General features: G+C 45.4%; 2 protein-coding genes across 3 annotated transcripts; both read left to right on the forward strand.

Annotated features, from left to right (window-relative positions):
- The first annotated feature begins 1,349 nt into the window (after window positions 1-1,349).
- Window positions 1,350-8,410, forward strand: METTL17 (methyltransferase like 17). Its single transcript, XM_025391012.1, has 14 exons — window positions 1,350-1,609; window positions 1,762-1,915; window positions 1,996-2,130; window positions 3,641-3,722; window positions 4,052-4,133; window positions 4,627-4,700; window positions 5,344-5,438; window positions 5,915-5,985; window positions 6,166-6,273; window positions 6,532-6,600; window positions 7,265-7,315; window positions 7,573-7,665; window positions 7,901-8,085; window positions 8,160-8,410. The coding sequence occupies exons 1-14, from the start codon at window positions 1,535-1,537 to the stop codon at window positions 8,263-8,265; spliced, it is 1,380 nt and encodes a 459-aa protein (XP_025246797.1). The 5' UTR covers window positions 1,350-1,534; the 3' UTR covers window positions 8,266-8,410.
- A 2,200-nt stretch (window positions 8,411-10,610) lies between these two features.
- Window positions 10,611-13,249, forward strand: SLC39A2 (solute carrier family 39 member 2). 2 transcript variants are annotated; one of them, XM_025391039.1, is made up of 4 exons: window positions 10,611-10,917; window positions 11,117-11,247; window positions 11,495-11,540; window positions 12,320-13,249. In XM_025391039.1, the coding sequence occupies exons 1-3, from the start codon at window positions 10,803-10,805 to the stop codon at window positions 11,504-11,506; spliced, it is 258 nt and encodes an 85-aa protein (XP_025246824.1). In that variant the 5' UTR covers window positions 10,611-10,802; the 3' UTR covers window positions 11,507-11,540; window positions 12,320-13,249. The 2 variants fall into 2 exon arrangements, with proteins under 2 accessions (XP_025246824.1, XP_025246823.1); XM_025391038.1 differs by having other exon boundaries at window positions 11,490-11,540; window positions 12,320-13,245.
- Window positions 13,250-13,810: the final 561 nt, after the last annotated feature.

The following is a 13,810-nucleotide window of genomic DNA, read 5'->3' on the forward strand; positions in this document are numbered from 1 at the left end:
CAACAGGTATCAATTTAATGGTTCCACTCCTCAGATATCTCTAGGGCAGAATCCTCAGCCCAGAGCACACACAGGATCACTAATATGAATGTTAGCATTCTCACTGCAGGGGTAGAGGTCACTGTGGTGACCCTTTTGAGCACCCAGGAAAGATTCCTAGGTAAAAGGAGGACTGAGGAAAAGCTAGAAAAGAGGTAAGTGTCAGCCTAGGACGTGTCAGTGGGCCCTGCATTCATCTACAGGAAAGGCGGTTCCGCATGGAAGAGGCAGAGCAGCCCTTCTCCCCTTGTCCACCCATGTCTTCTCACCCCGCCTCAACCCGAGATGAGGAGCCCTGAGAGAGCTGGCAGGCTGCGGTGGGCGAGGGCTGCAGATTTGAGGAAGAAGTCGAATAAGGGAGAGGACCACAGAAGGGCAGTCCAATTAGGGTGCTGGGGCCTGAGATCCCTGGACCACCTGTGGTAGGGCCTGATGACCCAGGAGTCTAGCCCTCCAGATGAACTGGCTGGTTCCACACACAAGTCAAGTGGATATGCTGGGAGAACATCCTAAACCTGTAACAGAAATTAGGGGGGCAGGAACCCACAGAAATCACACACTGGGTGAGCTCAAGTGTTTGGAGACTGAGGTAGCAGTTGTGCACTGTCAGATTCCGAACATAGATATGGCCTTGCATATGCCATTTATCCTTCTGATGCTCTGGTGAATGAAGGAATTGATGGCCTGCAGACTCTGGAGACATTACCCTGTGCTACATTATCACGTCACAAGAGTGGCTGAACCCACCTGAGATTCTGCACCTCAGGTAGTCACGACAGCATCTGTAGAAGTCCTGGGCCTGGGGGAAACAGTGTGATCTAGCAGCAGACTCAGGAGGGTCCCCGTCAGAACTAAGTTTTCTGTGAAGTGAGTTTCAGTCCTTTTCCCTGAAGTACCTAGCACGTAGGCGTTCTCAGTAAGTGTTATGTTAGCTTACTAAGAAGACTGGTCTCATTTGAAGAGAAATTAACAAATGTAAAAAATAAAATAAAATAAACCTATTAACTAGGTTTTTTATCAAACTATTAACTATTCAATAATTATTTAACTATTAATTTCTGTTGTCTTCAGTCTCTTAAATATGATTTTTCTCTTCTCTTCTTTCCGTTACTGCAGTCTCCCTTTTTCACACAGGGAAACAACCCAAGACTCAGAGTTCTCCGCGGAGGAATGCAAAGAACACAGGAAGTCAGTGCTCCCAGAAACAGTCTCTGCCGGTCAATGGCGCGCTCACACCCAACTCCATCCCGGCCCGGTCCCGCCCCACCCTCTTGATTTCTGGCGCCGGACACCAGGCCCGACGCAGCCTCCAGCCCAAACACGGTTTCCGCCTCAAGGATATTTATATAACCATTGCTTATTGGCTGCTGGCAAACACTCGCTCTTCTGGTTGGCTGAAACTGTCGGGGGACGTTCTGCGAAGGCGGCTCCTTGCGGCGTTGTGACTGAGGGTCACAGGACCCTACATTTCCGTTTCCGGTTCGCCTCCGGAGCCATGGCTGGGGCACTGAAGTCTCAACTGATATTAGGAAGATGGTGCCCCGGCCTTGGAGTAGCTCTCCACGCCCGGGTGAGTGCCTACATTGCTGGCTCACGGAGAGACTCTGGATCTGCAGAGACATCTCCACGCGGAGGAGGAGCGCTTCTGGCAGCCCCCGCCCTAGCGACCGCCAGCAACTTTCCTTTCTGCCAGAAAATCAACCTTTCTTTCTGTGCCTGCAGGCGCTCGCCGCACTAGTACCTGGAGTGACACAGATAGATAACAAGTCCGATTTCCTGCAGAAGAGGCCTCATCGCCAGCACCCTGGCATCCTAAACCTACCGCACGTGCGGCTGCCACAGGCACTGGCTAAGGGTGCCCAGTTACTGCTACTTGGTGAGTAACGCCTGGAAAGGGAGAAGAAACGGGACTGGACCTGCATGCAAGTGATTCCGCTTTTCATCTTTGGCCCATAGAGAATGCTGGGCCCACTATGGAGAATCAGGTGCAAACACTGACCAGTTATCTCTGGAGCAGACATTTGCCTGTGGAGCCAGAGGAGTTGCAAAGACGGGCTAGGCATTTTGAGAAGAAATTCCTGGAAAACCCAGGTAGGACTTAAGAATAATTAAAAAGTAGGCCAGATTGAAATACCGGTTAGAAATGAAGAGTAAGAAATAATTTTGCAGTCTCTCGAACAGGTACTGAAGTCTTTTATTTGACTTTCTAACCACAGCAGTTGTCACAATGATGCCGCACTAAAAGAAGGTAGATTATTCTAGAGATTGCTTAGGTAAAGGTTAGAATGTCCCAGTATACTGTTTTTTGTTTTGTTTTTTGTTTTTGCTTTGAGACAGAGTCTTGCTCTGTCGCCCAGGCTGAAGTGCAATGGCTCGATCTCGGCTCACTGCAACCTCCATCTCCCGGGTGTAAGTGATTCTCCTGCCTCAGCCTCTTCACTAGCTGGGATTACAGGCGTGCACCACCACACCCGGCTAACTTTTGTATTTTTAGTAGAGACAGGGTATCGTCATGGTGGCCAGGCTAGTCTTGAACTCCTGACCTCAGGTGATCCACCCGCCTCGGCCTCCCAAAGTGCTAGGATTACAGGCGTGAATCAACGTGCCTGGCCACCAATATACTGTTAAAATCTAGATACTTGTTTTTTTCCTGCAAGTCCACTGGATTAGGACCTTCTAAGTTTTTATTCAGGTAAAATAAAGTCCCTGGATGACCTCTACCGAGTACTGAAACCCTCTTCTGGGATAAGAGGATAAATATAATTCATCAAGTTAGTTTCATGATTGTGAGCTCCTTAACATTACCATTTATTCATCTTGCATTCCCTGCACACCTCACAGTACCTGGCTTATAGTAGGTGATCAGTAGATACTTGCTCAATAGTACTGAACTGAACAGTCATGAGACCTAGATTTTCAAATTTCTTTCCTCTCCATAGGAAAAGTGGAGATCATCAAAACCTTAAATTTTGGAGAAGTGAAGAAATCCAAAAAATAGTGCCCTTTAATTTTTTTTTTTTGAGACAGAGTCTTGCTCTGTTGCCCAGGCTATATAGTGCAGTGGCACGATCTCAGCTCACCACAACCTCTGCCTCCTGGTTTCAAGTGATTCTTCTGCTTCAGCTTCCTGAATAGCTGGGACTACAGGTGCATGCCACCACGCCTGGCTAATTTTTGTATTTTTAGTAGAGAGAGGGTTTCACCATGTTGGTCAGGCTGTTCTGTTCTTGAACTCCTGACCTTGTGATCCATCTGCCTCAGCCTCCCAAAGTGCTGGGCTTACAGGTGTGAGCCACCACGCCCAGCTTACCCTTTAAATTTTTATCACACTTTCCTTTAATGCAAAACAAACCTGTGGAACAGGATTGATTAAGCTGAATAAATCATTCTTAGAAGCAAAATGCTATTTGAAACAATCTGTTAGTGGTAGTAGTTACTGTTAATTCTTGCCTGAAACTTTTCTCTAGGTTTGTTGTCTCTCTTGAGCTTTAAGACTTTCTTAGGTGGAGTCAGGGTGGACTGGGTGGGCAGTATATTCAGATATTGGATCTGAGCCCTGTTCTCCCTAGGTCCTGACTTCCAGTCCTTGTTCTCACCACAGACTTATGTCAGACAGAGGAGAAACTTCGTGGAGCAGTGCTACACGCACTACGTAGAACTACCTACCATTGGCAAGAGCTGAGGTAAGGGGGCCTAGAAGAGGTGCACAAGAAAGAAAAGGCAGAGAGAGTTGGGGGAGTACAATTACACAATCAGTTTAGTATTTTTTTTTTTTACATCACCTGACCTTAAAAGGATCAATTTAGTATTTGAAAAAGTTAAAGTTCAAAGTTTCGAAAACTGAAGTTTGAAAATTTAGTGTTTGTAAGGTTCCTCAGGACCCTTTTGTATTGGGGAGTGAAAGGCCTGAGCTAGAAGAGCCCTTTCTAAGATGTCATTTTCTAAATCTAGAAGATAACTATGGGATTAAGGTTATTTACTAGTATGTACGACTCTCTGATTTTAATGGCAGCTACACTGAGGGACTGAGCCTGGTGTATATGGCAGCAAGACTGGATGGTGGCTTTGCAGCAGTCTCCAGAGCATTCCATGAGGTGAAAGTCCCTTAACTTCCAACCTGAACTTTTTGACCATCAGTTCCCTATTCATAAAGTAGTTTTCTAGGATGGGGATTCTTGGGACATTGCATATGCATTTTTTTTTAAAGAGGATCTCCGCTGGGCATGGTGGGCTCCTGCCTGCAGTCCCAGCTGTTTGGGAGGCTGAGGCAGGAGGATTGTTTGAGCCAGTTTGAGGCTGCAGTGAGCGGTGATCTCCACTGTACTCCAGCCTGGTGACAGAGTGAGGCCTCATCTCTTAAAAAAATACAAAATAAAGACGTTCTCTTTATCCTGTGAAAGCTTTCTGTGACCCAAGAAAGGTTTAGAATCACTATTTTAAGAGATTCTTATCCCATAAGGTGTTTATATTGAATCTCAAAAGGCATTCACATCTCACATCCTCTGTGATAGGCTCCTAATTCATATTTATCAAGGTCCTAAATAAGTATCTAATTACTCTGCTGTGGGATGTTGTATATTTCTTCAGATCCGGGCTCGAAATCCAGCATTTCAGCCACAAACTTTGATGGACTTTGGCTCGGGTACTGGTTCTGTCACCTGGTAAGTAACTTTTTTCAGCCCTGTCTTGGTCAATTTTAGCTCTAGAAAGCCATACTTACACCACTCAAAAATTAAGAGACTGGAAAACCAGAGGGAGAATAGGCAAGTTGGGAATCTATAATGTTTCTTCCATCAGATTAGGCAAGGCAGAAGAAGGTATATGGATTGGGGCCAGAACTTAAAGAAATGTCAAGTGAAAAAAAGGCGCATGTTTAGAAAAATTAAAAAGAAAAGGAATTATCAATCAAAGTTTTTTTGCCTACAAATAGTATTTTGAGTCTACCTTTATTTTTCTCTTTTTGGAGATGGTGTCTCGCTCTGTCGCCCAGGCTGGAGTGCAGTGACACGATCTCGGCTCACTGCAGCCTCCACTCCCGGGTTCAAGTGATTCTCCTGCCTCCGCCTCCCAAAGTGCTGGGATTACAAGCATGAGCCACTGCGCCCAGCTGAGTCTACCTTTTTTTTTAAAGAATTGTAAATAAAACAAGAAAATAACACTATTAGTTATTTTATTACTAACTATACAACTATTTTAACATAACACTCTCTTTTCCCAGGGGTGGGGTTGGGTGTAAATGGGTCTCTTGTAGAGATGACTCTTGGTCATGGGAATTGGTGATTTATAATAATTTTGCCATCTTAGGGCTGCTAACAGTATTTGGGGCCAGAGCCTACGTGAATATATGTGTGTGGACAAATCAACTGCCATGTTGGCTTTGGCAGAAAAACTACTGAAAGGTGAGTACAAGAGCACTTCCAAAGTTGAGGGAGTTAAGAAAGCAAAGGGGTACTAGTAAAAGTGTTTTACTGGGAAGTAGAGAAGAGGGTAAAAATTAAGATGAATCTGGTTTACTTTTAAAGTTATGGTCAAGCAAAGGGTGGTATTAGAGGTTTCTGCTGGACTGAGGATGGGTTGGGTAAGATTCAAAGGACAAGAGGCCTAATATTCTCCCTGCCGTTTTTGTTTGTTTGTTTGTTTTTTTAATTAGAACCTGTTACCCAGGCTGGTCTCAAACTCCTGGCCTCAAGCCATCCTCCCACTTCATCCTCTGGGGTAGCTGGGATTACAGGCATGCACCACCGTATCTGGCTCATCCCTGCCCTTTTTGATAGACACTTTCCCTATTCTTGGGGCCATGTTTCTTACCTGTATATCTCTTCAGTTTATACCTAACTTCCTACACACTCAAAGTTGCCTCTTCTTTTCTCCACAGGTGGTTCAGAATCTGGGGAGCCTTATATTCCAGGTGTCTTTTTCAGACAGTTTCTACCTGTATCACCCAAGGCAAGTGGCAGTGTTTAGAATATTCTAAATGTGGAATGTGGCAGATGGAAAACTATGGCTTGAGCTTTGCAGCCCAGCACTGAGTGTCAGAAGATAAAAGAAATTTATCGGCTAGGACTTTATTATATTCTTGGGATGCAGAGATGTTGAGTGTGTCATGTTCTTTGTCTTGGTCCTCAGGTGCAGTTTGATGTAGTAGTATCAGCCTTTTCCTTAAGTGAACTGCCCAGCAGGGCTGACCGCACTGAGGTGGTTCAAACCTTATGGCGTAAGACAGGTCATTTCCTGGTGAGTTAAAATTCCTTGTTCTCCTTAAGTCTTAAAGCAGCTTCATGGATTTCGTGCCTTTGCTTCTCTCGTTGTCTTCATTCTTCACCATTTTTCTCCTTTATGGGTTTCTTTATCCCTCTTTGAGGGTCTCCATCCTGATATATAATGCGTATTTCTTTTTAGGACCCCTTTTCCATCTATGATGCTTTTACAGAGCTACTGACATTTACACTTTCATGTAATTTAAGTCTTCATATTTTTCCCTTTTGTGAATAGGTACTGGTGGAGAATGGAACAAAAGCTGGGCACAGACTTCTCATGGAAGCCAGGGATCTGGTCCTTAACGTAAGGCTTCTTCCCTCACTCCCCCACGCATATGTCACTAATTACTGTTATTCTCTTGAAAACTAAAGAGACTGTCATATATTGACAAGGGTGACTCTCAGGAAACTGGGCATATAAAGTCATTATGAATCAGAGCAGTGGTTGGCAAATGAGAGCCTGTGGATCAAATCCGACCTGCCACCTGTTTTTATATAAGCCATGCTTATTTGTGCCTCTGTTGTCTGTGACTGCTTTCACACTACAAACAGCAGAGTTGAGTAGTTGGGACAGAGATAGATTTTGCCTACTGTCTGGCCTTTTAAAAGAAAGTTTGTGGACTCCTAATCTAGGGCATTGCTGAGCCGAGAACCTTGTCACTGGGGGAGAGTATGAGCCAGTGTATAATCATAAATTTCATTGTCCTGGAGTGGGATTTTTTTGAGAGTGGAGGTTGCTGACAAGGGAGAGCACCGTACTCTGTGCCAAGTTCTTGCCTTTCTCCTGCAGCAAAGAGAAAGTTCTTTGTTTGGAGTATTAAAGATGCAGCCAGCTTAACTCAAAGGACGTAGTTAATCGTTATTAGAATTGAATGTTAAAGGAGTCCTCAGTTTACTGACTGCAGAGATTGAGTTATGAAAATAGACACCTGGCCCAGCTTTATTTCTTTTATTTCCTTTGATTTCAGGGAAAAGAGAAGTCACCTTTGGACCCTCGACCTAGTTTTGTCTTTGCCCCGGTAAGTATTACTTCTACCTGTCCCACCACACAGATCTGAACTCAGGTGTGGCCAGGAAAAGTAAGATGGTAAAGCTAAGCCACTCTCCACTACTTTGTGTTCCTATCCAGTTCCTACCTAATGATTCTCCTGGCTCTTCCTACCCACTGTTCCTGTCCTCCATTCTCCCTGGCCCCTTTTGACTCTATTATTCTTAGTTTTTAAGTTTTGTGATTGATGGCTCTTTTGTCTTACCTCACTTTTTTATGTGTTCACAGTGTCCCCATGAACTCCCTTGTCCCCAGTTGACAACCTCTAGGCCACTGGCCTGTAGCTTCTCACAGGCGTACCATCCCATCCCCTTCCGCTGGGTAGGTACCTGGGGATATTGCAGCAGGAAGCAAACATCTTGGAAAAAACAGGAAGAAAAAGAGTCAGAGTTAGGAGGCGTTGGATAATTCACAGAATAGCCTAGAGACTTTAGGGCCTACATGTATATGATTTACACATTGTAAAAAAGGACTGCAGGAATGGGGAAGAAGGGGTTTGACAAACTTTTTTCCCATATCTTTTTCTTCTAAATAGTCTCTATGTTCCTTATCTTAGAACAAGAAACCAAAGGAAGAAAAGTTCTCTATGGTGATCCTTGCTCGGGGGTCTCCAGAGGAGGCTAATCGCTGGCCCCGTATCACTCAGCCTGTCCTTAGACGACCTCGCCATGTGCATTGTCACTTGTGCTGTCCAGATGGGCATATGCAGCATGCTGTGATCACAGCCCGCCGGCATGGCAGGTATAGGGGGTGTGACCAAAATTAGTGGGATGTGGCAAGAACCTGCCGCCCACATTAACGTCTCATTTCCATAGGGATTTGTATCGTTGTGCCCGTGTCAGCTCCTGGGGAGATCTTTTACCTGTGCTTACTCCATCTGCGTTTCCTCCATCCACTGCTCAAGATCCCTCTGAGAGTTGACAAGGATGTCTAACAAGTATTTTCTTCTATCATGCCTGCCAGGGCTGACACTACCTGGTATCCAGGAGGGGACTGCTGGTATCCCCATATGTCTGTGTTTGTTTGAGATTTTTAATAATAAATAATAAATTTTTAAAGAATGGAAGTGGATTTTGCGATTCTTAAAAAGTGTAGAAGCTGGGCACAGTGGCATGTGCCTGCATTTCCAGTCACTCAGGAAGCTGAGGCAAGAGGATCATTTGAGCCCAGGTGTTAAGGCTGCAGTGAGCTGTGATTGTACCACTGCACTCCAGCCTAGGTGACAGAGCCAGACCTCCTCTCTTTAAAAAAAAAAAAAAAAAAGTAAAAGGTATAGTTAATTATCCTGGTCTATCCTGTAATGAAGAGCTTCCTCAGATTTTTGGTGCCAAGCTTCCCACACAAATCTCAAGCTCGCCTTCTCCTATTGTGGCAGTTCAGATCTCCATAAGCTCTTCGCTGTAATGATGAATGTGTAAGCTGATCATTAAAGCAGAAGTAGAAAAACCAGATTTGTATAAGCCCTTTGCTATAATGATGAATGTACAAGTTAAACATAAAAGCAGAAGCAAGAAAAATGTATAATGAATTGGGGGAACCTGGTGCCTGAGTATGAAGGCTGGAATACAAAAAAAAGCAAGCCCCTTAAAGCCCCACCTGTACTTTCTCTACCTCAGATCTAGTTGAGTGATAAAGCATTCCTGCACATACAACCCATACCAGGACCAACTTAAGATTAAGAAATATCTGCAAGTACTCACTATGGTGGGATCAGCTGCAAAGCGAAATGAACTGCCCCATGCTCATGTTGATGGTTTTCTAGATACTGCCAACATGTTTGCTCTTTCTGATGCTGATGAATTTCAAACACGAACAGACACCCTTGATGTGGGTTTGCTAAGAACATAGAAGAATAGGAAGAAAAGTTGCCAGGTTCAGACATCCCAGGGAAAAAGAAGCATAAACAGCTTTAGCATTCAATGACTGATGATAATGCTGCAATAATGGGAATGGTTTTATTTCTAAATCAAATCATTTATTGCTTTGTTTCTAAAAAAAACAAAAACAAAAACTTTTATCTGCAGACCCCTAGTTTAGATTAATTAGGAAACATTCCCACAGGTAGTCACAGAGCTTGAATTGTATGTAAAAGCTAAAGAAAAACTTGTAACTTTGAGTTAGTCTGGTGTGCTACTCCGACCTCCCTGTAATCAGTTGCAGAAATAAACTCCCTTCTTTCCCAGTCTGTCTGTATCTCATTATTGGATCACAAGAACAAGCAGCGGGACCAGTAACACTGTAAAAATCATCCAGTAACACTACAAGAATACTGCTTCTACCAGAGGCCAGGACTTCCCTAGGAAGATAATCTGGAGTAGCTAGGAAAGCTGCCTCCAGAGCTCTGAGAACTGGCTCAACAGGTCTCAGGGTTGTTATGTGGGCCACCTGAATAGAGGAATCAGCAGCTGCCTGGCCTCTTTCACTACCGCCTTCCCTTCTGTCTTTCTCAGGGTCCCTCAACTACCCTAGAGTATGTGTGGGAAATGCCCCATACCTTTCCATCAAGAGTGATTCCCATCAGAACTGAATCTTCTACCCCCACCCCTCTATATCCAGTTAGAATCCTCCCGTTTATTCAGTTAATTTCTGTTTTCCCCTAGGCCTTGCTGTTTCAGGGCTAGAGCAGCTTGTTGTCTTAAAACTTAAATGTCTTTTTTTCCAGTTCTTACCAGGAAACAGGCACAGTCAGAAGTTGTAACAGTATAAATGTAATACCAGAAATCTCAACTCATTCCTCTCAACACTGGTCCCAATCAAAAGAGAAAGAAAAAAAACAAATCAACTTACCACTAGACATTTCCATGCCTGCAGCTGTTTTTCTGGGGTTACAGGAAAGGGTAGTTCCCTCATGTACTAGTTCCCACAGAGTAGCACCAGCACCACCTCTCAGCCCCACCTCTTTACCTCCAGGTGGCCCCAAATCTCCTCTGAAAGCGAGTGGTTCAAGTATCAGCATTGCAACCTGTAAGACTTGGGATGGGGTGGAGAGGGTATGGAAGGCTTAGATCAAATGTCCAGAGTGAGACAGGACCAGATTGTCCCCAGTACAAAATAGCCAGGAAGCAGCTACCATAGACTTTCCTATTTTGGATTAGACCAACTCCAAGCACATGAACTAAGACTATCCATAGCTCTTGGATTAGTCATGCCATTGAAGAGGAGGAGAAGACGCCACTGGGCTGTGCCTGGCAGGAGTCTGGAGTTTCTGGTTTCCAAGCTCAGGAAGGCGTGAACCAGGGGAGGGGCCTCCATGCAGCAGGAGGGCTAGAAGGTGGAGCAGGATCTGTCAGCTCTGCAATGCTGCACAAGCAGAAGCAACACAGAAAGAAGATACCAACAGCCTCCTGAAACTCACGAGAGTGGACACTCCAGTGTTGACCACCTAAGATACCACTCCTGCTCCAAAGATTACAGCTCCCTTGTCATTCTGACTTCTGGACTTACCCTACACCCCAGAGATGGAGCAACTACTAGGAATAAAACTTGGCTGCCTGTTTGCCCTGTTGGCTCTCACTCTGGGCTGTGGCCTTACTCCCATCTGCTTCAAATGGTTTCAGATTGATGCAGCCAGAGGTATAGCCCTACCCCATCTTTGTTCCATAGCCTGAGTCTCACCTCAACCCTGTCCTGACACCTCGCTCTGATTCTCTCACCACCCCCAACCTTGGGATACCACCCCCAACCTTGGGATATTGAGTGCTACCTGCTGCTCTTTACTCACCTTTGTCTGTCTCCTCAGTGCCAAGTGGGTTTAACTTCTGCTCTTTATTAGGTCATCACCGGCGAGTCCTCAGACTCCTGGGCTGTATTTCTGCTGGTGTTTTCCTGGGAGCAGGGTTCATGCATATGACTGCTGAAGCCCTGGAGGAAATTGAATCACAGATTCAGAAGTTCGTGGTGCAGGTGAGAGCAGAGATTTCAAGCCGCAGGTCTATGAGGCCAAAAGGATAAACAGGACAAAGGAAAGAGAGTGGGAAAGTGACGGAGCCAAGGACATGGGTGGAACAACAGGGAAAATGACAGCTCTTGTGTGGGATGGTGAAAGCAAGTCAGATTAGGCTTTAAGGAAAACAGAATTGCGGAAGGGACAGGACAGGAAGCTGCGCTGCTCCATCCCACTTCAATTTCTGCTGCTTTCTCCTTAGAACAGATCAACAAGTGAGAGAAATTCTTCTGGTGATGCTGATTCGGCTCATGTAAGTACCTCCCACCATTCCCTATCTGGGGGGTGAGGAGAACCAGAGAGGCCTTTCATACCCAAACCCTTTTGAGAGGAATGCATGAGGAGTACCAAGAATCCCTTCTGCTCCCTAGCTCAGACATTGTAGAGGAAAAGAGGAGCAAACCCAATCCTTTTGAGTTTATAGATCCCCAGGGAAAGCTCTTGTTTTACTCTTTCATTCTTTCCCTGGATCCTCTGATATACCTCACATCATTTTCCTGTATTTTTAACTCTTTTGAGATTGTGTCCCTTAGTCCCTCTGGCAGTCTGTTGTTGTTGTTGTTTTTCGTTTGTTTGTTGAGATGAAATCTCTCTGTCACCCAGACTGGAGTGCAGTGGCACAATCTCAGCTCACTGCAACCTCCACCTTCTGAGTTCTAGTGATTCTCCTGCCTCAGCCTCCTGAGTAGCTGGGATTACAGGCACGTGCCACCACGCCTGGCTAGTTTTTGTATTTTCAGTAGAAATGGAGTTTCATCATGTTGGCCAGGCTGGTCTCAATCTCCTGACCACAAGTGATCCGCCCACCTCAGTCTCCCAAAGTGCTAGGATTACAGGTGTGAGCCACTGTGTCCAGCCCACTCTGGCATTCTTGTTGTTACACGTCCATGTCTACTCTTGGCTTCATTCCCCTACCCTTTTTTGTGTTCTGTTACCACATTTTCTCATTCTCTTCAATCTCCCAATTCCATGTCCATCCAATGCATTGCCTACCCTTCCTTTTCATCTCACAGTCCTTCTTTTTGTTTCTAGATGGAGTATCCTTATGGAGAGCTCGTCATCTCCCTGGGCTTCTTTTTTATCTTCTTTTTGGAGTCGCTGGCATTGCAGTGCTGTCCTGGGGCTGCTAGAGGATCAACAGTGCAGGAGGAAGAATGGGGTGGGGCTCACATCTTCGAACTCCACAGCCATGGACATTTACCCTCACCCTCAAAGAGTCCCCTCCGAGCCCTTGTCCTCTTGCTCTCACTCTCCTTTCATTCAGTGTTTGAAGGGCTAGCTGTGGGGCTGCAGCCAACAGTAGCAGCTACCGTGCAGCTCTGCCTTGCTGTCCTGGCTCATAAGGGGCTTGTGGTGTTTGGTGTAGGAATGCGGCTAGTGCAGTTAGGTACCAGGTCACGATGGGCAGTGTTCTCCATACTATTATTAGCTCTCATGTCCCCCCTGGGCCTAGCCGTGGGGCTGGCTGTGACTGAAAGGGACTCTGAAGGAGGGCGGGGCTTAGCCCAGGCTGTGTTAGAGGGTGTGGCAGCTGGCACCTTCCTGTATGTCACCTTCCTAGAAATTCTTCCACGGGAGCTAGCTAGTCCTGAGGCCCCTCTAGCTAAGTGGAGCTGTGTAGCCGCTGGTTTTGCCTTCATGGCCTTTATTGCCTTATGGGCCTGAGAGATTCCTGGCTTTTCTGATGGACCTATTTAGGATTGACCTCTCTATCCCCAAGGAGACCTCCCAAATGGCTTTGGCCCTCAGACATTTCTTTACTGAGACTAAATAGCATTCAATAGGACTGGACCGGACCCCAGGTTTCCTTTACATGAGATCCCATTTCTCACCCAGGACTGAGAAAAAGATATTTAGGTTGAGTAGCTATTAATTGGAGAATTGGTACAGAGATGCTCCAGATTTTATTCTTGTCCCATTTATGCTACTGTGTGTAATAAAATGCCCATTTTACCCTCCTTCAGCCATTCTGGATTTTATTTCTCCTGGTTGCCTAGAAGCTATTTGGCACAGGAAGTGGTGGAATAGGGAATGGGAAGGATAAGTGTTGAATGCAGTATTTTATTCTGGAATTAGGGCCCCTAGCCATTCTGTCAGTTGCCAGCCACACCCCCAGACATGGGCTAAAATTCCAACAACCCCCTCCCACCTTATCCACTGTAGTTGAGAAAATGAGCCAGTTCCCAGCATTTAAAAGGAAAGAAAATTAGAAACCAAAATGATGTGGATCAATTACGTTCCTACATTTACCATAACCACCCCATTCCCAGTACCTATTATCAGCCACCCATAACATGTCCAGGCTAAATGGAGATCAGGCAGAATGGAGCCTATCTCCATTAGGTTCCTATTTTTTCACACTGAGCCCTGTGTGGCCTCAGGGACACTACTGCTCTTCTTTGAGCTTTTATATCCTTCCAGCTGCCTTGTGTTGAGGTATTAAAAAGCAGTGTGCTTGAAGAGGGAGAAAGGTGCCAGATATTAAAATAAATGCCTGGAGTGATTACTTGGCTCTTGCAGGAC

Source organism: Theropithecus gelada, chromosome 7b, assembly GCF_003255815.1.
Source record: "Theropithecus gelada isolate Dixy chromosome 7b, Tgel_1.0, whole genome shotgun sequence".
In the NCBI taxonomy this organism is placed as follows: Eukaryota; Metazoa; Chordata; class Mammalia; order Primates; family Cercopithecidae; genus Theropithecus; species Theropithecus gelada.